Source organism: Pelophylax lessonae (assembly GCF_965119305.1).
Source record: "Pelophylax lessonae genome assembly, chromosome: 6".
Classification (NCBI taxonomy): domain Eukaryota; kingdom Metazoa; phylum Chordata; class Amphibia; order Anura; family Ranidae; genus Pelophylax; species Pelophylax lessonae.
Window position 1 is genome coordinate 112,048,165 of NC_138773.1, and position 25,552 is coordinate 112,073,716.

At 43.4% G+C, this 25,552-nt stretch overlaps 2 protein-coding genes across 3 annotated transcripts in view; one reads left to right on the top strand and one right to left on the bottom strand.

The window, feature by feature from the left end:
- LYRM1 (LYR motif containing 1) overlaps positions 1-15,237 on the bottom strand; it is a 70,082-nt gene extending 54,845 nt beyond the window's left edge. The window contains exon 1 of one of the 2 annotated variants that reach the window (XM_082262224.1): positions 15,180-15,237. The gene's annotated coding sequence lies outside the window, so the exon portion shown is untranslated. Of the gene's footprint in view, positions 1-15,169 lie in introns of both variants that reach the window. The other variant, XM_082262223.1, reaches the window with a different exon arrangement.
- A 150-nt stretch (positions 15,238-15,387) lies between these two features.
- Positions 15,388-25,552, top strand: part of DCUN1D3 (defective in cullin neddylation 1 domain containing 3) — a 67,300-nt gene continuing 57,135 nt past the window's right edge. The window contains exon 1 of the mRNA XM_082262263.1: positions 15,388-15,524. Within this exon, the coding sequence (XP_082118389.1) occupies positions 15,496-15,524 (29 nt within the window). The 5' untranslated portion in view covers positions 15,388-15,495. The remainder of the gene's footprint in view (positions 15,525-25,552) is intronic.

The window sequence follows — 25,552 nt, forward strand, 5'->3', positions numbered from 1 at the left end:
GGGAAACTTCACAAAGCAGCACAACTAATCGACGGAGCAACTAATCCATAATGACAATCGTTGACAACGATTGTAATTATCGATTATTATCGATTTAGTCGATTAGTTGTTTCAGCCCTACACTCTTTGATCGACTCTATGGCCTTGGAGGTTCTGAGTGACATCATGACATCACTTCCGGCGCAGGCTGGAAGAATTATTTTCCTTTTGTTTTTCAAGCGAAAGATCAAAAATAAAAAAAATATGGTTTGATCTCTTTTACAGGTAAAAGAAGAGAATGGGGACTTTTTGATACCAGATCTCTCCATAGAGAACCATAGTCTCCAAGAGGACCGTCATCCTTATTTCTATTACAAGGGAGGTTTACATTCCTTGTAATAGGAATAAAAGTGATAAAAAAATAAAAATAAAACAATGTAAAAGCACCCCCATCCCTCTGCCGCAGAAGCGAAAGCATATGTAAGTTGCGCACGAATATGAACATGATATTCAAACCATATGAGCTATCGCTGTGAACATTCCAGCAAGAGCAATAATTCTAGTGCTAGACCTCCTCTTTAACTCTAAACCGGTAACCTGTAAAAGGAGTTTAACCCCTTCCATACTGCGCCATAGTAAAATGACGGCGGCAGGAATCCTTTCTCGATCCGGGAGGACGTCATATGACGGCGCCCGGATCTCCCCGCTACCGCGCGCCCCCGGGGGTAGGGCTCGTCCCTTGGACTGAGCCCAACCCCGATCACGGTAAACAGCCAATTGGCTGTTTACCACGTGATTGACTGTGTCAATCACAGCCGATCACATGAGCGGCTCCAGCGCGATCACATGAGCGGCTCCAGCGCGAGCCGCTCGTTCCCTTCTCAATGCACGCCCCCTGGGGGCGCAGCACGCCGATCGGGGACGAGGCTCGTCCCTCGGACAGAGCCCATCCCCGATCTAGGTAAAGAGCCAATGAAATTGGCTCTTTACCACGTGACCGGCTGTGTCCAATCACAGCCGGTCACAAATGTCAACAGAGAACACGGTAACTAGCTGTCACCGTGTTCTCCTCCTCACACACTGATCCTGTGTGAGGAGGAGATTGTGGTAACAGCTAGTTACCAAATACAGTGCACCCCAAACACACTGATTGCCCCCCCCCCCCCCCAATAAAGAGCACCTGTCACTAGCCCATCAAAGCACCTGTCACTAGCCCATCAAAGTACCTGTCACTAGCCCATCAAAGTACCCGAGTACCTGTCACTAGCCCATCAAAGTACCCGAGTACCTGTCACCAGCCCATCAGGTACTCTGATGACAGGTACTCGGGTACTCTGATGGACTGGTGACAGGTACTCGGGTACTCTGATGGGATACAGAGAGATACTCGGGTACTCTGATGGGCTGGTGACAGGTATTCGGGTACTCTGATGACGGGTATTCGGGTACTCTGATGACGGGTACTCTGATGACGGGTACTCGGGTACTTTGAGTACCTGTCACCGGAGTACCCGTCATCGGAGTACCCGAGTACCTGTCACCTACCCATCAGAGTACCCGAGTACCTTCCACCTGCTCATCAGAGTACCTCACACCTGAAGTACCTGAGTACTTGCCACCTGCTCATCAGTACCTATCACCTATCAGTACTGATCATCCGTACCCATCAGTACAGTATCAGTATCACCTATCAGTATCAGTACTACTCATCAGTACCTATCACCTGCCCATAAGAGTACCCGAGTACCTGTCACCTGCCTATCGGAGTACTCGAGTACCTGCCACTTGCTCATCAGTACCAGAGTACCTGTCACCTGCCCAGCAAAGTACCCGAGTACCTATCACCCTTCATACAGCCACCATGTCGAAGTCCAAAAAGGTTTATATACGTCCTCCGTTTAAACCTAAATACCGGTGTTATGGCAGCAGATAGCTGCCATAACCCTGGTATTTTTTTAAACGGTGGACAGTTGGCTTTCCAATAAGGGTGGTCCCAGCGGCGGATTCGCCGTGGGATCACCCTTCCGGGGTGGCGGAAGAGGTGCCCCCCCCCCCCTCCCGCCGCATTCTGGTCCTATTCCCCGCTTACCGGACCTGCCGGCAGCGGGGAAAACTATCCGGTCCCGGATCCTCACAGACAGGATGTCGAGTGAGGGCAAGCTTGCCCTCACTCGACTCTATGGTCTTGGAGGACCGGAGCTACGGCAAAAGTCGTTGCCTAGCAACCAGTTTAAAGGTCCCTTTTTTTTTTTTCATTTTATTTAATTTTTTTTTTTGTACTTGTGAGATCTGAGGACTTTTTGACCCCAGATCTCACAAAAAAGAGGTCCTGTCGTGCATTTTTCTATTACAAGTAATGTTTACATTTCTTGTAATAGAAATAAAAATGATCAATTTTTTTTTTTTTTTTAAAAAACAGTGTAAAAATAAAAAATAATAAATAAAATAAATAGTAAAAAAAAAAAAAAAAATTAAAAGCGCCCTGTCCCCGTGAGCTCGCGCGCAGAAGCGAACGCATACGGAAACCCCGCCCACATATGTAAACAGTGTTCAAACTACACATGTGAGGTATCCTCACGATCGTTAGAGCAAGGGCAATAATTTGAGCCCTAGACCTCCTCTAACTCTAAAGGCCCGTACACACGTACCGATCGTCGGCATACAAACGTCGGTGGACGAAGGATCTGCCGATTGTACGCGTGTTAGTATGGTGCCTCCGACAGATGTCTGCGCACAATCCGCGGACAAAAGTCTTTCTTGCAAACATGAAAATATTTGTATGCCGACACCAGAACGGACGATTGTTCGCCTGTCAGTACACAATTCGGCCGACAGACCGCAGATTTGCAAGACTGGGCATGCTCAGAAAATAGAAAACACAGGGAAAGTTAACCATTACATGACATCACTTCTGCAGTCGGCGGACAAAATTCTTGTGCTGTCCTTGTGCTGTCTTTGCACTTTTCAGCAGACACCGACATCCCGGGGAGAAAAGAGGAACATTTGTAAGCCGACCATCGGTACGTGTGTACGGGGCTTAAGATAGCAACCTGTAGACATTTTTAAAGTGTCGCCTATGGGGATTTTTAAGTACCAAAGTTTGTCACCATTCTGTGAGCGTGCGCAATTTTGAAGCATGACATGTTGGGTATCTATTTACTCGGCGTAACATTATCTTTCACATTATGGAAAACAATTGGGCTAACTTTACTGGTTTCTTATTTTTTAATTCAAAAAAGTGATTTTTTTCCAAAAAAAATGCGTTTGGAAGACCGCTGCGCAAATACGGTGTGATAAAAAATATTGCAATAATCTCCATTTTATTCTCTAGGGTCTCTGCTAAAATAAAATATATAATGTTTTGGGGTTCCAAGTAGTTTTCTTGCAAAAACAACTGATTTTAGCTTGTAAACACCAAATGTCAAAAACAGGCCTAGGCAAGTGGCTAGGATGCATGATGATGCTCCTTGGATGTTGGGCCCCTCTATATGGCTAGGCGGTGAGAAAGTCTCACACATGTGGTATTGCCATACTCAGGAGGAGTGGCAGAATGTATTTTGGGGTGTCATTTTTGCTATGTACATGCTAGGTGTTAGGAATATCCTATAAATTGACAACTTTGTGTAAAAAAAAAAAATTTTTTTTCCCACATTTTCCAAAAACTTGTGGAAAAAAATGACATGTTCAAAGGACCCATAATGCCTCATAGAATATACGTTGGAGTGTTTGCTTTCCAAAATGGGGTCATTTTGTGGACTTTTCCATTGTATTGGTGCTCTAGGGCCTTGAAAAGTGTGATAGGTAGTAAGAAAGTTTTATGTGTATTTATGCTCCTAAAATGCCTTATGGTGCTACTTGGACGTGGAGTCTCTTTTTGTGGCCAGGCTGTGTAAAAGTCTCACACATGTGGTATCACCATACTCAGAAGGAGTAGCAGAATTAATTTTGGGGTGTTATTTTTGCTGTGTACATGCTATGTGTTAGAAATAGCTTATAAATTGACAACGTTTTGGGAAAAAAAAAAAACATTTTCTTCTTCATTTTCCCAAGAATTGTGGGAAAAAATTATAACTTCAAAAAACTCACCATGCCTCTTACTAAATACCTTGGACCGTCTACTTTACAAAAAATGGGTCATTTGGGGGTATTTGTACTGTCCTGACATTTCAGGGCCTCAAGAAAGGAGATAGGCCATCAGTACATCTGGTGTGATCAATTTTCAGTAATTGGTACCATAGCTTCTAGACTCAATAACTTTCACACAGACTAAATAATATACACTAATTTGGGTTAATTTTACCAGAGATATGTAGCATTATAAATTTTGGCCCAAATGTATGAAGAAAAATTAATTTTTTGCAAAATTTTATAATAGAAACTAAAAAAAAAAGTGTTTTTTTTTCAAAATTTTTGCTCTTTTTTTGCTTATATCACGAAAAAAAAACTCCCAGTTGTGATCAAATACCACCAAAAGAAAGCTCTGTTTGTGTGAAAAAATGATAAAAATTTTGTTTGGTTACAGTGTAGCATGACTGAGCAATTGTCATTCAAAGTGTGAAAGCTAAAAATTGGTCTGGGCAGGAAGGGGGTCTAACTGCTCTGTATGGAAGCGGTTAAAGCATCGCCTATGGAGATTTTTTAGGTACCGTAGTTGTTCATTATTCCGCGAGCATGCGTAAATTTAAAGCGTGACAGGTTAGGTATCGATTTACTTGGAGTAATTTTAACTTTCACATTATAGAAAAAAAATGGGGTAACTATAGTGTGTGGTTTATTTTAATTCAGATGTATTTATTTAAAAAAAAAAAAAAAAACTGCTTTTGCAAAACCTCTGCCAAATACTGTGCGACATAAAAATCTAGCATTTCTAGCAAAAAAAATACTGATTTTATCTTGTAAACAAAAAGTGCCAGAAAAGGCCTGGTCGGCAATAAAGAGGACCTGTCACAGCCCATGTTGTTTATCCCTTGAGATAGTAATAAAGGTAATTCGGAAAAAAAAAAAAAGGCACAGCATTAAAAAATATTATAATAAAAATAATCTGTAAAGTCTTCAAAAGTATCGCCTATTTTTTTTTTTTTTGGTTCTGTGCCGTTCCAGGGGCGTACACAATTTAAAAGTGTGACATGTTAGGTATCCATTTACTCAGCATGACCTCTTTTACATTTTAGCAAAAGTTGGTATTCTATTGTGTTTATGTTCACTGAAATTCATTTAAGTGCAAATACCGTGAGACATACAAAATTGTAATACCCACCACTAAATTCTCTAGGGCTTCTGCTTGAAAAACAATGTTTGAGGGTTCCAAGTAATTTTCTAGCAAAAAAATATATGATTTTTAGAGAAATATCAGAATTGGCCTGGTTGGCAAGTGGTTAAATCGTATTAGATTAAAACAAAAACACAAGATTAAGGGATCAAAGGCAAACAATATTATACTGTACTATCCTCTCCAGTGGGCCATGTTTCCTACCTCTCCTCTGTTCCACTAATGCAGCATTAGACACTTCCAGGAGTGCTGAATGTCCGTGCCTCCATTATGGTTCTATACTAGTAAATTAGGGGAAGAGCCCAGTGTGTGTTGCAGGTGCAGATATCCAGCACTCCCTAAACTGTCAGATGCTGTTGCTCTGAAGTATAGTGAAACATAGGTGAACCTGGTAAGCATTATAACTGTACTTTCACATGCAATCATTGTGGACATTCTTAGTATAAAAGGGACAGCATCTCTATCTTTTACTGCCCATGTAAAGCATATTACGCCCACATGCCACATATAAGACATCCAAGGTTTCGGTCAAACAGTTCACAGTCTCTTGTAATGGTTGGGAGCCAGCTGGATTGGCTCCTAATTATGTTGGCACTGTGGTAACCAATCACAGACATCACATGGGCAGTCCTTGCCACCTCCTAGGCTTAAAGATCCTGTAAAGGGACGCCAGGACTCGGTAGGCAGGGGTTAAAAGTAGAGGACTTCCCCTTTTTCCCTTTGGGTGTTGCTGATGCCACAGGACTACATTTAAATTGGAACTAAAGTTGAAAAACAAAAAAATGAACAGCAGTACTTAGTGTAAACAAATTCTCACTCCAAAGCGGCGCTGGGATTTATACTTTATTATAGGCTTTCACCTAAGAACCAAAAGTCCATAAAGTCCACCAAAATAATACAAAGCAAAAGTGCTGAAATCTTCTCCCATTAAGATAAATATCAATCACACCCCACCTCGCATGCAGTGGTGATCCCTCTCCCTAGCAGGTATGCACTCACCACATTGCAATTCCTCCCACTCTCATGGTTGGCATTAACACTTATGTAAAATCCAGTCATTGGGATATAACCAGCCATTGGGATATAAAGTATCATAGTGTCGCCGCATAACCACGCCACCACAGGGGACGTCAGGATCAGAACTAGACTTAGGCTAGTCATTTTTCTGGTGCATTTTATTTTTGCAGGGTATTTTTTGGCCAATTGGAAAAAAAAAATCACTGCTTTGATGTCATAGGGTGTCAGATTGCATTTTTACTTTCTAAATCCTCCCGGTTTGCGTGTGGTGTTGCTTTGACTATCATGGCTGCAATGTCCTTATTTCTCACTGCAGCCACAGTTATTCCTGTAATTTTGCTAAAAGAGGCGAAGATATTGGGTGCATTCAGTGATTGTCAATAGGGAACAGAGAGGCCAATTCAGGGTCATGTACGAAGACCTCTGAGCATGAGAAAAACATTTTTTGTTTTGTCTTTTTCAAATAGGTTTATTTAAAAAGTCAGAAACAGTGAAAGAACATCAGCAAACAGTGCAAACAAAGTCACAAATAAAGTGCGTACATAACCAATCTGGAAAAGTGGAGCACAACAATACACATTAACAACAGAAAAAGGCCAATATATAGGAAGTGGCAGTGCAAGCCTCAGAGATGGTCCCAGATGTGCCTGGCGGCACACCGTCAGCCACTGGAGTAATACCCGGTACTGAAGCGCCACAGTCGAGAGAGACAATGTTTTTTCATGTACACACGGACGTCTGTAAAAAGAGGAGTGCATAAGGGGATACTGTAATCGCTTAAGTACAGTACCAAAAAAAAAAAAAAATAGCTTTATGAACAGGTACTTGCATAGGTGACAGTGGGGGAGATTTACCAATAGTGGAGCACTCAAAATCTGGTGCAGCTGCACATAGTAACCAATCAGCTAACTTCAGGTTGTTAAATTAAGCTCGGACAATAAAACATGGAAGCTGATTTTGCACACGAGTTTTAGTAAATCCCCCCTATTGTGTTGTAGGTATTTACTAACCTTTTTTCCTGCTTTTTTTTTTTAATCACCAACCCTTTATTTTTATTTTTTTAAAGAATTTTTGGATTTACTCAGAGGCAAGCTGGAGCAACAGAACACATTCTCTTCAGGAGCAGTATTCCACCAGTTGAAAGGCTAATAATCACATTGACGTTATAATTAATAAGACACAGGTAAATTTGTAATTAAAAATATATATATTTTTGAAGTTTATAAATACCACTGTATGAAAAAAAGATTACGTAAGCAGTAGTATTTTTTTTTAATCAAGTCACAAAAAACAAAAAAACATTAAAATTATCCAAAAATGTAAAAAAATAAATAACTGTAGTTCTTCCTCCTGTCACCTAGGCTATGCTTGATATCAAGAAAAAATTGCGGGAAGTGGCTCATTTTATATATATATATATAGCAGAACACATAGTAACATCAAGCATAGTCACAACATTTGGTATCTTCAAAATTATAAGTGAGACACAATGAACTTGGATCATTCAGAAGAGTGGGAGGGGTTGAGTGAGAGGCCTAAGGGGCATAAAAGATTTATGCATTGCATCAGTGCTATCTGCATCTCCCCCTATAGCTCTGGAGGTACCGGTTCATCAAATGGTACTTGGATATTAGCAAATTGCTGCGAGAGTGGCATATTGGTTTTAAACCTGCTGATTAGTTCATAAAACATGTAAAAAATGTTGACAATATGCCTAGCTGATGAGCATTGTGCAAGATGGAGAAGCAGCTTCCCTCTCCTCCTCCTCAACCATCATCTCCGCAATCCATGAAGTAAAAGAACCTGTAGTTGGGATCTCCAGTGTTAGCACAGATGGACCTTCCTCAGGGTCTTGTTCATCACGATCCTGTGATTGGTCCCAGCAGGTGTCTGTGCTGCAAATCTAAACCAAAAAAATGTTTGATTAATTTTAAGTTAGTTTAATTAAAAATATACACAGATTACAGCTATCCAATGATCCTAGCTTATCTTCTCATCCCAAGAACCAGTTTTAGGAACACTAGGTCCTTGGCATACATGTAGGGAGTAAACGTCTTTGCTTCTGAACAACTCCTTACGCTTCGTTTGTTTTTTTAAGTTCTTGTTAGAACTGTCCTTGTCGCTCAATCATCTAGTTTCTAACTCTTTTACTGCAAAACATAAAAGCATTTTTTTTTTTTTTTAATTTCAGATATCTTGCAACTGGACATTCTCTTTCGAGCCTTCATTTTGAGTTTATGGTTGGCAAATCTACATACTAGTACGTACTGAAGGATGTGGTCTTCAAGAAACCAACAGCGGAACAATGGTCTAAGACAGCTCATGTGTTCTGGGAGTGCTGCATTTTTCCCAAATGCAAGAAAGCGATAAGATAGGAAATGCATAATTAAGCCAGTAGCAGCACTTTTGACAATTAAAAGAAAAACCTTTTTTATGAGTTGTTTGCAGTGGCAGATGCCAATTATTGTTTCATTAATACTGATATAGGGTCCAATGGCAGCAACTCTAGTATTTAACACTCATCTGTTGGACAGCTGCTGCAACAAAATAGACTGGGCCTACCAGCGAACAGTCCTCTCTCAGGAACAAGGAGTCCTGCTATGTCTTATGTCTGTGTTGGAGTTGAAGCATTTGCTCTAGGTGAGCACCTTCCAAGGCCCTTTTCCAGCCACTAATTGAACGTACATAGAAGGGTGTTTGAATTTTCACCTCACTAGGGCCAGGAAAGCAGCAGAGTGTGCTTTTGGCAATGAAATGTATCTTGTGTTCATTTCTGAATATTTTGTTTGCCAAATTTCCATGTCTTATTTTAAGTATAAGCATACGTTTGTTATTTATTTTTAAATAAGGGAAAAAAAATTGTGTTAAAACATACAATGGATTCATGAGCGATTTGTAGGTATGCGTTTATCTACACTGCCCAACTCATCAGCCTCCCCGTCTACCTTTGCCTAATACATGTGTACTAAAGAGAAGGCAATGAACAGCCTTTCTTGGTTGGCATTGTGCATGCAAGTAATGCATGGGTCTCCAAACTTTTTAAACAAAGGGCCAGTTTACTCGCCTTCATAATTTTTAGAGTCCAGATTTGTGGCCATTGGGAGTAGAAAATGTGTCGGTGTCAGTGGGACTAAACAATGCCTCATCCTTGAGGTCAGTGGAAAGAATAGCGCCCCATCTTTGGTGTCATTGGGAGGATAAGTGTAGCACCCTCCTAGGTAGGTGCTAGTGAGACAGTATAGTTTTGGCTCTGTCTGCCTATCAGAGGAGCAGCAGGAAAATTGCTTTTCGCCTACCAGAGAGCAGGATCTAGGTGCGCTCAGTGTGTGATTCATTGAGTCTAGATAGTGTTTCCACACTGGTCCAATAGTGAGGCATGTTGGACAGTGGGTGGAAACCTGACCAATAAGTACACAGGCCTTGATACAGTCCCAGTGATTGGTAGAGACTGGCTGTCTCGGTGCATTATGGGATACTGTATAAAAGCCAGGAGCACATGTGCTGCGAGGTCTTTGACTGGTGAGCAGAGGCCTGGAGGTAGGGTGACAGCTGACTCCTCCTCCTCTGTAGCAGTGGCCTGGGGACCACAGGAAAAGAACTGAACCCAGGAGGTCCAGGAGAACTGACTGGAGGGGTAAAGACACTGGAGACCCTCAAAAAACAGTATTGTGTTCGGGATCGACCGATTATCGGCAAGGTCGATATATCGAGGCCCGATATGCATTTTCCCCGATATATCGGAATCGGGCCCGGAAGTTACCGATATTGCACGTGGCGCCCACGTGACATCATTGCGTGTGTTGCTTCATGTGTCTCCACGCGTGGGCCTATAATTTGACACGTTCTGCCTTCTAAGACCGCCTCCCACGCTTCAGACAGCCTCGGACAGTGTGTGCAGCTGCAGTCTGGTCATGGTGCCAGCCAGCCAGCCAGCCACCCAAAGGCCCTGACCTCAGCCAGCCACAGCAGGGTGCCAGCCACCCACCACAGGGTGACACCAATCCAGCCACCCACCACAGGGTGACACCAAGCCAGCTACACTGCCAGGCGTCAGCCACCGACCCGCAACAGGGTACCAGCCAACCAGCCACACTGCCAGGCACCGACCCACAACAGGGTGCCAGCCAGCAACTCACACTGCCAGGCATCAGCCACCGACCCACAACAGGATGCCAGCAAGCCACCCACAGCAGGGCAGGGTGCCAGCAGCCAGCCAGCCATTTTTTTAACCTTATTGTCTCTTTCAAATTGCAATGGAGATGGATGAAGACAGAAAAAGTAAAAGTGTGGTCTGTGACAATTTTTTCGTCTCAACCATCTCTAGGAAAAGCAGCAGTGTGCAACACATGCACAAACAATATAAGCATGGGATCAGTAACTGCAAAAATACGTCACATCTTTGGGCCCATCTAAGAGTTCATCATATTGAATTATATCATGCAGCACAGAAAAACCAAAATGAATATCAATGTGATTTTGAAATACCTCCTCCATTATCCCAGGCTACAATAAAAGATATGTTTCAGAAAAAAAAACAGGTGTCACAGTCTAGATTCAGATTGAAGATGAGTAATCACAGAGATGATGGTCACTGATAACCAGCCATTTACAATGGTGCCTGACTCAGGATTTAAGAGGTTGATGTCCATACTTGAGCCAAGGTACACACCGAAGAGTGAGAAGTATTATCAAACCGAAATGCTGGGAAAGATTCACCAAAAGGTCGTAGAGAAAGTAATGGCTATGCTGCAACCAGAGAATGCTGGCAACTCACTCTCATTCATGACTGACTGCTGGTCAGGAGGAGGACAAACAGAGTCACTAATGAATCTTACATGCCCCTTCAATTGGTCTTGAATACAAAAGTGATGCAAGGATCCCACACTGAGGAGTACAGTAGAGAAATGTTTTTAGGCATGCTTGAAGAATGGGGAATCACCAAAGATAGAGTGATGCTTGTGCTCCTTCGAGACAGCGGAGCAAACATGCGTAAAGGAATGAGGCTTGCTGATATGTCCGACCTCAGTGTCATGGCACACAACACCCTCCAACTTTCAAATGATGGTCTGTCAAGCCAGAGAGCTTTGATTGATAGAAGTTTTGAGAAGCATGAAGAGAATAAAAATGTTGTGCTGTCAAGTCTTTTGAATCCTCGATACAAGAACTATGCTTTCTCTTCTGATGATGTATTGGCCAAGGCAAAACAATGGCTGACATAAGATATTCAACAGGAGGTTCCTGCCTAAAAGACAAGTCCAGAACAGCATTTGTATAATCTGAAAGCGCAGCATGCTGCAGAAACAGAAACATGTCCAAAAAGACAACAAACAGAAGAGAATCTTCTTCATCGTGGTCGAATTGATCATGACATTTTCAGTGTTTTATTAGGGCCGAGGATTCTTCTGAATCTGCAATAATGAACCTGGATGATGAACTGCAGCAGTTTATGCATCATTCACAATCAGATGATGTGAAACTGATGTCCCTGCAAGTGCAGTTTTCCTATCAGTTTTCATGCAGTTAAGTTGTGAAGAACGAGCCCTTAATGTTAAAAAAGTTAATAAACAAACATTAACATGTTCAGTAACAGATTTGTGTTTATTTTGCAAAACTTCAAATGTACAAAATATCGGCCGATACCGATATGCAATGGCCAAAATATCGGTATCGGCAACGAAAAACCGATATCGGTCGATCCCTACCGTGAGTACAGGGGACCGTGTCTAGGGGCCTGACCTGAGGGGTGCCACCCCGGTGTAGGATAGTCCGAGGACAGGTGTCAGTCTGTGGAGTGAAAGGGGATACTAGGCAGGGATCCCGGAGATAATCTACCTAAGTCGTCTGAACAGAGACTGGACCTAAATTCATCTAATGGCAAGGTGAATCTGCAGCTGGCTGCATCTTCAGATAGGAGTCCTCATCCATTGGGAATAGTTCAATTTGGAGTATCCCACTTTTCCCTTCTCCCATCCCTATTTAAAATAAAACACCAAAAACAATTACATACCCCTGGACTGATCATTGACTGAGCCAAAGAAGTAAAGTGTTAATCTGTGAATGCCAATGTTGCTAATGGTAACCCAGGGGGGACCCGGAAGTGTGTTTACCAGCTGTCCTCAAGGGGGCAGTTCTACATAGGTGTAGTGGAAAGCGTTCCTTTTTGGAGTTAGTGGATGAAATAGTGCACCAAGGGCCAGATAAAACAAAAAAGTAAAGTGCCACAGTTTAGAGACTAATAATGATAAAAATGATTACTATCAATGCATTTAAAGTAACAAAAAGTGTACATTTAAACTTGCATAGGTACAGCCACTTACATTTAAGATTCTTTTTGCTTCTTTGAGAATTTCTCCCATGCTGGATATATCTCCTGTGCAATCTCCAGCCATCCCTTCTCCTGTTTTAAATGGTTTTTATGGTCTGGATCCATAGAACTGTAAAAATAGTCTTGGCCTCCCCAGACTGATCAATACTTCAATCCTCACCATTTTGCTTGTAGGAAGGAACTTCCTGTTTTTTTTTTTTTTTTTTTGGGGGGTAGTCTGGGAAGTTTGTTGTTAGAGGGGAGGGGGTTTGTTGTCATGCAGGTGAAAAATGCAAAGTGCAGAGAAAACGCATCAAAAACGTAACGTCTGTGTTTCCACTACATTTCCATTGAAGTCCACGGAACCAAAAACGCAACCGGCTGTGGGAAAAAAAAAAAAGTTCCCGATACTTTCCAAAAAACACACCAGTGGAAAAAGCAGAGCTGTGAATATTACTCATAGGAAACCATGTTAAATCGCCTGTAGTGCACTTCTGCAAAACTGAAAACGCACTGAAAAAACACATAGGTGTGAACCTAGCCCAGCAATGCATAGACCTCTGCTTGGTCTGCATTGGGAATTTAAATAGTGATACTGAGGATGCCCAACAACAGAAATTTTGTCCGAAGGCAATACCTGAAACTGTATTATTTTACATCATTATTCTCATTTTAAAAACTTTTGCCACCAAAGATGTGTCCTTTGCATCAGGACAACAAAAGGGAACAAGCTCACGGCTTGTAAATCATGCTCTTGGATTTATCCTTTTGCTGCCACCAATGTACAGTATCTCACAAAAGTGAGTACACCCCTCACATTTTTGTAAATATTTTATTATATCTTTTCATGTGACAACACTGAAGAAATTACACTTTGTTACAATGTAAAGTAGTGAGTGTACAGCTTGTATAACAGTGTAAATTTGCTGTCCCCTCAAAATACTTCCACACCCAGCCATTAATGTCTAAACCACTGGCAACAAAAGAGAGCAGTGCTCACTGAGAGGCTGAGGTGGGTAACGGTCCAGGGATCTGACGGATCCGGACTCCGTGGTTGTGATGACGCGGTGCCTGGACTGACATATGTGAGGTCAGCAGAGAGCGGACTTCAGACAACTGTCTGCTGAAAATGGGTCACAGGAGTGCAGAACTAACTGCAAACCAGTGATCCATAGGAGATGTACAGCCAAACGAGCTTTGGTACATCTCCTTTAAGTCTTGATGTCAGATATCTATTTACTCAGCACAGCCTCACCCTTTATATTTTACCAAAAATTAGTAATATAATGCTTTTGTGTGCCCTAAAAATAACTTAAATGTATTTCTTACTAAACATGTGAACTTCAGAAGCCATTGCAATAATATTGTGCAACGCAGAAATGTGGAACTACCATCATTTTATCCTCCAGTCTCATAAACATAAAATATATCCTGCCCTGGCTATGGGACAGGAAGTGAAGGGAAATCTCCCCAATGGGCCAAAATGAACCTTGGGGGTTATAACCCTCCCTTACTTTATAATAAAAAAAAAAAAAAAAGGAATATAAAAGGAAAAGAGGGGTAGGAAAATTGGGACTTTAAATGTGTGTCACTATACTGGTTGGTAACATATAGCATGTATATTTGACTGCTACCGTTTGGTCCCACCCCCACACATATGCTAAGACTGTTGAGCTGAATCATATCGATTGCACCGCTCCTGAGGAAGTGACAATAATGTCACGAAACGCATTGAGCACAATAGACGCAATAGCTTTATTTTAGGTGTTATACATATCGTTTTTACTCATTACCGTGTATCTCATCTCAACTAGATTTACTCGTAATCAGCTCACGATGGCTACACCCACGCCAGTGGGCTATGATCTCACTTATGGACTTATGGTTTGTTTTTATGGACATATGATTTTATGTTCTTTCTTTTTATTTGACATGGCTCCAACTATGATATATACTACATGTTTCTAATCTGTGACTAATGTCTTTGTACAGCTCTAACCATGATGTCTTATCATTGTTTATAATATGTATTACCTATATTTATAACTTGGAATTGATTTTTCAATTATATGGCTTTATACATATTTTTCTGTCTTTGGCAGTCAAATATACATGTTATATGTTACCAACCAGTCCAACCAGTATAGTTACACACCTCATTTAAAGTCCCAACCCCCCCCCCCCCCCCATTTCTCCTTTTATATTCATATGATTAGGGATGGAGGCACACAGCATCATGTGCCTCATTTAAAGTCCCACCAATTTTTATTCTCTTCTTAAAAAAAAAAAAGAAGAAAAAAAAATTATATATACACGCACAGTAATATATATTTTAAAGCCTATTCCCATGTTGGCATTTAGAAAAATTGAGCAATTGAAAACTAATCGAGTTAATAAAAAAAACAAACACTAAAAGGTGTTTTTAACCCTCCCTTTCCAAAGCTAAAAAAAAGTTTTTTTCTTCATACATAATTCAGTGAATGGTCCCACTGAGGAGTAATAAGGGGCTTTAATAGTCCTTCCCTCAGAACAGTCCCCAGGCACAGTATATTCTATTACAGCCTCCATACACATGCAGAGCGACCCAGCACAACACACACCATCTCTCACCTCTACGCTCGCCCTCTATTGATGACGCAACACGCACTGCGACGTTCACTCCACACCTCACCTACATAAACACACCGGTATCCTCCCCTGCATGACGTTGCCGCTGAGAGGCGGGGCTTCGGGAAAATGGGACACTTTCCTTCTCTTCCCTCCGCCTCTAGCTAATGACGTCACCCGGAGTGCGCTGGTCGCGCCGGTGGCGTCACGACGGGCGGAGAAGAGGAGGGAGAGGTGCGGACGTCGCAGGGAGACAGCTGATTGGGATCCCCGGCCCCCCCTCCTGCACCTCTGACACAATGTGGGAGAAGAGGAAGTGATGCGGGGGACTCAGACACGGCAGATATGGTGAGATAATGGGTTGCGGGCAGCTTTATTCCTTCCTCCAACACACTGCTATGTATGAGGAGGGAGCTTTAGCCTCTCAGTGGGGGGTGCCTACACCTGGCCTAGGGTGTTACAATTTGGAGATCCCAGCAGGGACCATGTTTAATGTGCTCTGTACCAGGACATAGGAGGGTGATCACAGCAAGAGGGGGAAGACTGTGTGTATGGGGTGTCATACTGGACATCAGCATGTATAAGGTGCTCTGTACCAGTCTGTAAGAGGTGGCCAGAGCCAGAGGGGCAGACTGTTTGTATGGGGTGTCATACTGGACATCAGCATGTATACCAGGACATAGGATGGTGGTCACAGCAAGAGGGAGGCAGACTGTGTGTATGGGGTGTCATACTGGACATCAGCATGTATAAGGTGCTCTGTACCAGTCTGTCAGAGGTGGTCACAGGAGATGCCAGGTGGTGCATCATACCTAACATAAAATGACCATGCTACCCTCCTGTTCTGTGCCGGTACATAGGAGGTGGTCAGGAGATGGCAGGCTGTGTGTCATTCCAGACATGAATGCCCATGTACAATCTGCTTTGTACCAGTCTGTCAGAGGTGGTCGAGGACAGGAGATGGCAGTCTGTGTGTCATTCCAGATACGAGTGCCCATGTACAATCTGCTTTGTACCAGTCTGTCAGAGGTGGTCGGGGACAGGAGATGGCAGTCTGTGTGTCATTCCAGATACGAGTGCCCATGTACAATCTGCTTTGTACCAGTCTGTCAGAGGTGGTCGAGGACAGGAGATGGCAGTCTGTGTGTCATTCCAGATACGAGTGCCCATGTACAATCTGCTTTGTACCAGTCTGTCAGAGGTGGTCGGGGACAGGAGATGGCAGGCTGTGCATCAAACCAGACATGAGTGACCATGCCAGTTTCTGCTCTCTGTGCCGGTACATAGAAGGCGTCAGGGACAGGAAATGGTAGGCTGTGTGTCTGATGTATCATACTGGACATCAGAGACCACATATAATCTGCTCTGTGCCAGTCTATCAGAGGTGGTCACAGGAGTTGTCAGGCTGTGTATCTAGGGTATCATGCTCGACATCACTAACTGCATATACGCTGCTCTGTGCCAGTCTGTCAGAGGCAGGAGATGTCAGGTGGCGCATCATACCAAGCATGAGTGCCCATCACACTTTTTGCTCTCTGTGCCAGTACATAGGAGGCAGACAGGTATAGGAGATAGTAGGCTGTGTGTCTGATGTATCATACTGGACATCTGTGACCACGTATAATCTTTTCTGTGCCAGCCTATCGAAGGTGGTCAGGGACAGGTGTTATCAGGCTGTGTATCCTGTTCAACATCAGTGACTGCATATACGCTGCTCTGTGCCAGTCTATCGGAGGTCGCCAGAAGCAGGCGATGTGATTCAGACAGGAATCGTGCTGCATTCGTGTTCAGATCACATATGAATACTTTGCAGTGCAATTTCAGCCCATTCATTTTATATGGGATCAAATCGCACCACAAAGATCAGTTTTAGGTATCCGAGCATTCGCATGAGTACAAATTCTTAGTATCGGTAGCAGTGTCGGTGCAACTGTAGTGTTGAGGTTTAATGCACTCTATCAGCCAGAATAAAAACTAATTTTGTCAGTTGGATTACATTTACATAGTTTTGGTGTGTTTTTAATGCCCTTTAAATGCAGCTCTTACAGTAAAATACTGATCTGAATGCTTGGCCACATAGGCTAACAAAGAACAGTGTTTAGAGAGATAAATTAAAAAAAAAAAATGTTGTACACCTGTAAAATCATCATTTTTTTTTTCCCCTTCATCTTCCAGGACAGCTACTTAGAGAGATGATTGGCCCCGCCTTCTACAGGAAACACAAATCAGAAACAATTTAAAAAGCCCTCCCCTTCCTCTCTCTTTTTTTGTTTTTGTTTGTGTTTCCAGACCTCCAGGAGTAAACACACTGTGATGTTTGTTGTTTTCTTGGTTCTAGTTACTGTGGTTGGCGGACCCCACCCTCTCTAGGTTACAGGTGTTAGACCAGTTCTGGCTTGTCTACTGTAATCCTCCTATTACTCAGAGGGTCTTCCCTTGCAGTGGTACTTGCCTTAATTTGGTAGGGCAACTCTCGCATATCGGCTCCGAGGTACGTCCTGCTAGGTACACATGGGGAGAGGATCATGTTGGGCGTCTCTTCATGCTTCCTTCACCTCGGGTGTACCAAAATGGCGTCTGCTCTGCTGATGCACTTTCGGTGACGTGGCAAGAACCAAAACCAAGAACTTCTAAACCAGAAGTAGCGGGGCACACTTCCGGACACGGTGATTATCTCCCCAGTAGCCAGCTGATTTTTATTTATTTTTTTGCTGCAGGGAGTCCTCAGGCTCAGTTAGCAGACATCTGTCCTGACTGGCAAGGCCCTTCACCAGCGGTGCACACTGGGGGTTTCTCTTCTTGCAATGGAGCAGATTTCAACAGAGGATATCCCTGTGGATAGAGCACCCGCTCTGATTGACCCAGTGGCTGCCTCTTCCTCCAACACTGTTCCAAAGATGTGTGCCTTCTGAGAGGGGGGCCATAAGGGCCAGTGTGAGGATTAATCTACAATCAGTAGAAGTTATTCTTTTCTCTTTGTTTTTTTCCCAGACCGGCAAAACACTTAAGAAAAAGTGTGGGAATTGTAGGTTTAGGCTTCCTGATAGTTTTAAAAAACGATATTATCTGACAAATATATTTACTCAGTAGCAGGTTCAGAGTCAGCTGCCTCTGTAAAGGAATTAATGTCTTCAATGAAGGAGATAGTCTCCTTTTTTTTTTTTAGTGATAGGCTAGCTGGCCTAGGCCTCTCTACCTCGAAGTCCACTATGGTAGTTCAGGAGCCCTTAGCCACTGTTTCGGCTAGATCCCTGCCCCCCCTAGAATTAGAAACCGTTTGTTCTAGGGATGTGTCTGATCTAGAGGAAGGAGAGAATTCAGCTTCTACTTCCAATGAGTTCCTTATCTAGACGATTTCCTTATCTTTGCAAAAGAAAAGCTAGCAAGAGATCTAGAATGTATCTTGTAGACCCTTCAGAACCTGGACTGGAAGATAAATCTAGACAAATCGTGTCTGGTACCCTCTCACGTTCGCTCCTTCTTGAGTTACCAAATAGACACATTAAAGCAGAAGATATCTCTTCCATAAGAAAAAATATCAAAAATCATTCTGTCAGTACAGAATTTCAAATTGCTGCCCCAGCCTTCCGCTCATCATATAATGCAGTTGTTGGGTCTCATGACATCAGCAATCCCCGGAGTACCATGGGCTCAGTAGCAGTCCGGACCCTTTCAGTCTTTTCTTCCCAGATGTTGGGATCGCAGAAAGGGATCCTTGAATTAAATGATTCATCTTTCCAATATAAATTCTCCAGGTCTTTCCTGATTGGAACATCCAGAACATCTACAAAGGGGAAGGTCTTGGACACAGAGGTCACCCGTAAAAGTTACCACAGATGCCAGTCTTTGGGGTTGGGGAGCAAGAGGTAATCCTTCCTAGTTTTTGTACCTCCCCAGAAATCAGGAGGAGAAAAGATTGTTGTCTTGATGTTAGAAGATGCCTTCTTTGATATTTAGAAAAGACCAGTAAATTTAGCACATCCTCTCAGCCTCTAGTTTCATTTAGTGGGTCCAGGAGGGGGTCTAGGGCCTCCAGGAGCTCCATTGCTTGGTGGATCAGGGAAACCATTTCCTCAGGTCAGGCCCCTCCTAACAGGAATATGGTGCATTCTACTAGATCTTTGGCCACGTCTTGGGCAGAAAGAGCTGGAGCATCATGGTAAGAAATTTCCAGGGCTGCAGTTTGGTTTTCCAATGCGTTCATCAGGCATTATAGAGTACAAATGCTCTCCAGCCAGGACCTCTCCTTTGGAAGGAAAGTGCTGCAGGCTGTCATCCCTCCTTAAGGTATAGAATCTTGCTTATCCTCTCTAAGTAGCTGTCCTGGAAGATGAAGGGGGGAAAACCCCCGTTAGACTTACTGGTAATGATATTTCCTTGAATCTTCCAGGTCAGCGTCAAGATTCCCTCCCTATGCTATTTTTGGGCACCATTTCTGACATGTAGCTTGCTGGTGGTTTACTGAGTTTTCTCTCTTTTTCTTCTGCCTTGTGCACATTGGTGGAGGTTTACTTGATCTTCAAAATAACTGAGGGTCAGAGGAAGGGGAGGACATTTTAAATTGTTTCTGATTTGTGTTTCCGGTGAAAAATGGAACCAATCATCTCTCTAAGTAGCTGTCCTGGAAGATTCATGGAAATACCATTACCGGGTAAGTCTAATGGGGATTTTTTTTTTTTTGCCTGTGTGCATGAGAGGTGGTGAAAGGCAGGAGATGTCAGACGGTCTGTTTGCACTGCAGATAGATATAGATATATATATATATATATATATATATATATATATATATATATATATATATATATATATATATATATATCTCCGACTGGGTGCATACAGATTGTTTGGTTTTATCTTTGTTAATTGGAATTTGGCAGTGGTATTCTCAGTTGTTAACTGCCTTAAAGTGATATTAAACCCAAAAACAAAATGTAATATACGAGGGGTGTTCAAGTCAAACCGGGACTTAATTTTACAGCTATAAAAAGGGAGGCTAGCGTGGTGGTACTACATGCAGTGGTGTGTCCTATTACTGATAAGCGCACATGTTGCAGGCCAGTACAGGGACCGGTAATCAAGATGGCAGACAATGTTTAGTGCGTGCACAGAACAGCATGTGATGACTACGTTTCTTGTGAATGAAGGTCTAAATCCTGCAGATATCTACAGAAGACGTCAAGCACAATACGATGATGAGACACTCAGCCGCAGTAAGGCATTTGAATGGTGTAAACATTTCAAAGATGGCTGTACGTCTGTCGGTAACCTGTCGTGAAATCGCACAAGAGACAAAGCTTTCTATAGGAACAGTGAACACAATTATTCACAAACATTTGCATGGTGGAAAAGTTAGCGCATGTTGGTTACCAAGACAGCTTTCTGCTTATAACCGGAACAGAAGAGTTGAAGTCTGCATTGCGTTGAAGGAGCACTTTGACAAGGAAGGTCAGGATTTTCTGGATCGCATTGTTACATGTGACGGAACCTGGGCACATCATTTCACTCTGGAATCAAAATGAGCATCAAACAGTATAAGCATGCAGACTTACCACCACCAAAAAACAATTTTGAACAATTGTGTCTGCAAGCAGGCTGTCCTAGGATGGTTCAGGTGGACTGACAAATCTTTCAATGCAGAAGATGTCCAGGAATTCATTAAAGAATAAGTTTACTTTTTTGAATAAAATAATAAATGCACATTTTTTTGCAGGTAAAAAATGTGCATTTATTTATTTTTTTAGCCTGTAAAGCATTGCACCAGCAATCTTCTGATTGCTGGTGACATGCAGGTCTCCAGCAGATCTGCCAGTGAATCTGTGTGCCTGTACATCCCGTATGGGCAAGCAGATATAATCTGACAGGAAGAATCAATGACCTACCACTGCCCGACACCGCAAAGTGGTAGTTCATTGACAACTACAAGCTGACAGCCACAAAGGCTGCCGGACGTTGTCGTTTTCTGTTCACAGATCACTGTGAATGAGTGACACTTTTTTTTTTTTTTAATTGTGACAGCTAGCAGTGGAGAAGATGTGGAGAAGATGTGGGAGGTGCTGGGGCCTGTCCAGAGGCGTAACTAGAACCTTCAGGGCCCCGATGCAAGAAACCATGAAGGGCCCCCCAGACTCCTGGCCGGGGCCCTTCCCTTCAATCCCGGGGCTCTTCCCACTAATCCTGGGGCTCTTTACTCTCATTGCATGGCCTTTTATTATGGTCCCGCATCAGGATCCTTTCACAAGTTCTGCAGTGGGCCCCCTTCCTGCAATCTTGGGGCCTCCCCACAGTGGTGAAATGCCAGGGCCCGGTCGCAAGTGTGACCTTTGAGATCCTAGAAGTTCACCCACTGGTTTGCTACCGGGCCCCCTGGAGCATGGGGCCCGGTAGCGATTGCAACCCCTGTAGTTACGCCCCTGGGCCTGTCCATCCTGAATATGGGTGTAACATGTTAGAAAATCTGAATTTATCTATTAAACTCTGGTATAAATGTAGCAGGGGAGTATGTAGAAAAATAAATGCAGTTTCCACTCCTTGAAATTTGATTTTATTATACAAACTCAAAAGTCCCGGTTTGCCTTAAACGCCCCTTGCATTTCAGCTTGCCCTTCCTTAGATGTGGTGGCTGTATTCGTTTTTCTTTTTTTTTTTATTTTAAATTTTGGCTCTTTTTTTTTTCCTTTTTTTGGCCAGTAACACATTTCCTGTCTTAAGGTGTCTCCACTCAGGATGGAGGAGCAACGGAGACACTTTTGAACTGTAGGGGTGAATTCAGACTACTGTCTAAAAACTGTCACTGTACAACCAATCATAAGCAAGGGAGGCATACCCTGCAGCCACACATACACAAGGGGAGCAGCTGCAAGAAAGGGAATGCCTCTGCCAATTATGATTGGCTGTCCACAGTGGAGGCAGGTTCAGACTCTTGCCTGAGCTCATTCCTGGGTAGTAGGATGGTCAATGTGGGGAGGGAGTCGTTTTAGATGGATTTGAATAATAAAATAAGGCCGAACTAAGCCCATCAATTTCACTGCTTACCAAAATAGTTACATTGAAGACATGCCATGATTGATAACTGTCACAGTCAAGCCTTCAAATAGCTGGTGTTATAACAGATCACATGTGCTGCACCATGGCAACTGCAGATCAAATCTAGGCCAAGATGGCAGCTTCCGTGGCTCTAAAGCTTTACAGTCGATCTCCAGCTAACACTTTTTAGGCGGTTACAGCAAACACTTTTTTTCCTTTTTGGGATAAAGGTTTTAGACCAGGGCCTACTCGCAGCCTGCACGCTACTCATGGGTGGTTTAGTATATGGGCAGATGTCTGTTCTGGGGGTAGGGGAGGGTGTGATGTGCATTTTCCCCTGCATTGCAGTAACATGCACTGGCTTCCTGTTCACTGCAATTAAAATGCAGCATGTCTCTTACACTGTTCTGCACCTCCGGGCTGAGTTGCTGTGTGAAAAGGGCACATAAAAAAACTATTGTTTTCTGTGTGTTCTAGCTGTGACCTGCATTAATTCAGTGCCGTAAAATGCCAGTGACAGCAGTATGTGTGAACAGGGCCTACATGAATAAAAACCTTTGCAAGCACCCCTGTCTGTATTAAATGGTTTGGGTCAACCCTCAGTCACTTGGATAGCCTGGTCTGTTAAAGGAAGTGGAAAAGTAACAGACTGCTCAGATCACCAAGGTGAGGGAAAAAAGCCTAAAAAAGAAAATAAATGCTGCTACCACATGTAAGAATTGGTGAGCTGCAATATGTTTTGGGTTTAATGTTGCTGTAAGCCAATATTGGTCAGGCCAGACATTTTGTCTTCTGTCTATAGATATTCATTGTGAGATATTCTCAGACTGCAGCCTATTTGATAACAGTGACAATCCTAAACACAGTTGTGTCATGCTGCCATGCCTCCCTGAGCCCCATGGGTCCTATTATATGTAAGTCAGTCTCTGGGGACACTTTATCTCCAGAAGAGTCCCTGAAATGCAGCTTCTGGTAACACTAGTGCCAGTCAATCCATCATTGCCTTAAACTAACAATCCTGTCATCGGCAACAGAATTATCTGTGATGTGTTGGGACTCCAATTCTGCATACTAAGTTTTTTTATTTATTTTTTTTTTTTTTTCGTAGTGTAAAAAAAAAAAAGGGTGAAACTGGCTTACGGCAATCAGTCTGGTAGTGAAGCCACCAAATGTATGTGGATAGGGGTAAAATTATACAGATGTGTAATCGTAACAAAGACACTGTGTGTGTAACCCCTTCCTGTCTGCCCCGGCGTCCCTTTAGAAAGTTCTGAATGGCCGGGGGCGGCAAGGATCGGTGATCATGTGGCCAATGTGAATGGCTATCCCACCAGCTACGGATCATTTGTAGGGACCAAGAGCTTTCTTTGACAACTCAGTCTATGTGCTGGGAGCACGCAGTGAGCACACTCCCGGCATAGAAATATCGGTCACCCAGTGAGGCATACGTGCAGTATGTGGGTGGTAACGCTCACCGTTTTGCCATTGCATATATGTGAGAGCAACAGGTTAAAGAAGATTCAAACGCAAGCTGACTATATACAAATGTATTTTTTTTTAATTTAAATTGTACCAGCAGATTTTATCCATAGATACTACCTATCATAGGGTAACAACGCTTACCTAGTTCAGCCATAGTGTTCTCACCATCTCCTTCACTCTCTTGAGTCAGACTGCAAGTGGTCATAGCAGTACAGTGTGCTGCCATATGCTGCTGTAGTCACTGCAATTCTATTTTACCATTTAGGGCATGGGTGTCCAACCTTTTGGCTTCTCTGGGCCACATTGAGTGTAGAGAAATTTTCTCGGGCCGCATATAAACTATAGTTAAGATATATAAGTACTAAAATGCTGCCGTGGCCTTACCGCGCCGCCACGCCCTATCTCCCAGCACTAATTTAACACAACTAGAGGATGATCAAATTAAATGGATTCGGTTTACAGAGGTGATTTGAAGTGGTCATGGTGGTAGGAGTCAGAAGGACTGCACATGCTGGGATAGTTACAGTTATGTGCTGGGGCCTAGTTGCACCCCTAGCACATATGACTAAGGCAGCCGGAAAATGCCATGTTAATCATACATGTATGAACAAAGACATGACATATTTTGACAAAACACAAATGGTTATTAAAAAACATATTGCAACAATTTACACACGCTAATGCACATACCTTTTCTACTTATTTTGCAGACTGCTGGCGGGTACTGCTGGCGGGTACTGCTGGTCATGCGGGTACCGCTGGAGGAAGCAGCGGCAGCAGTAGAGAGCAGAGCCGCTGCTTCCTGTATGGCTCCTGTCACAGGCAGAGTGCATTTCATATCACTTCCCCTGTGACAGAGCCGGAACTATACAGGAAGCAGCAGCCCTGCCACTGACTGCAGACATCCTAAACCTCCCGCAGCAGCCGGGAGATCACACGGCACTTGCAGTCTAGTGCATGCCCATCCAATGCAGCCTCACCAGTGCATGCCCATCCAATGCAGCCTCACCAGTGCATGCCCATCCAATGCAGCCTAAACAGTGCCCATCCAATGCAGCCTCACCAGTGCATGCCCATCTAATGTAGCCTGATGAGTGCCCATCCAATGTAGCCTCACCAGTGCAAACCCATCCAATGCAGCCTCACCAGTGCGTGCCCATCCAATGCAGTCTGCAATGAAGAGAGAGGAGAGCCGCTGGATTACACAGAGCGGGGAACTCCTGATTACCCAGGGGCCGCTGTCATATGAAGTCCTGCCTCCTGCACCGGCTCCTATGATGGACGTCACCAATGTGCTGTCTATCATAAAAGCCGGTCCAGGAGGCAGGGCTTCGTATGACAGCGGCCCCTGGGTAATCAGGAGATCCCCGCTCTGTTTGTAATCCGGCGGCGCTTGCCCTCCTCCCCTCCCTTCCCCTCCAAGGCAGCCTCTGCCTACAGTTAGTTGGAAACCGCTGTGGCCGGTGTCGTGTCGAGGAATGCCCTCCGTCGGATAATGCCCGGGTCGGACTGCGCATGCTCCGTAAGTGACGTCACCCTGTCAGAACAGCTGATCGGCTGGGGTTGGCGCATGCGCAGTCCGTCGGGGGCACAATCCGACGAGAGACAGAGCGGGGAAGAATCTAATGTCAGATTCTGACTCGCTCTGTAGCGCGTGCGCAGTCCGTTGGGGGCATTTCTCGACGAGAGACAGAGCGGGGAAGAATCTAATGTCAGATTCTAACTCGCTCTGTACGATGATTACACATATGAACATTCTAACTCGCTATATGTAACTAATACACATATGAACATTCTAACTCGCTATATGTAACTAATATATATATATATATATATATATATATATATATATATATATATATATATATATA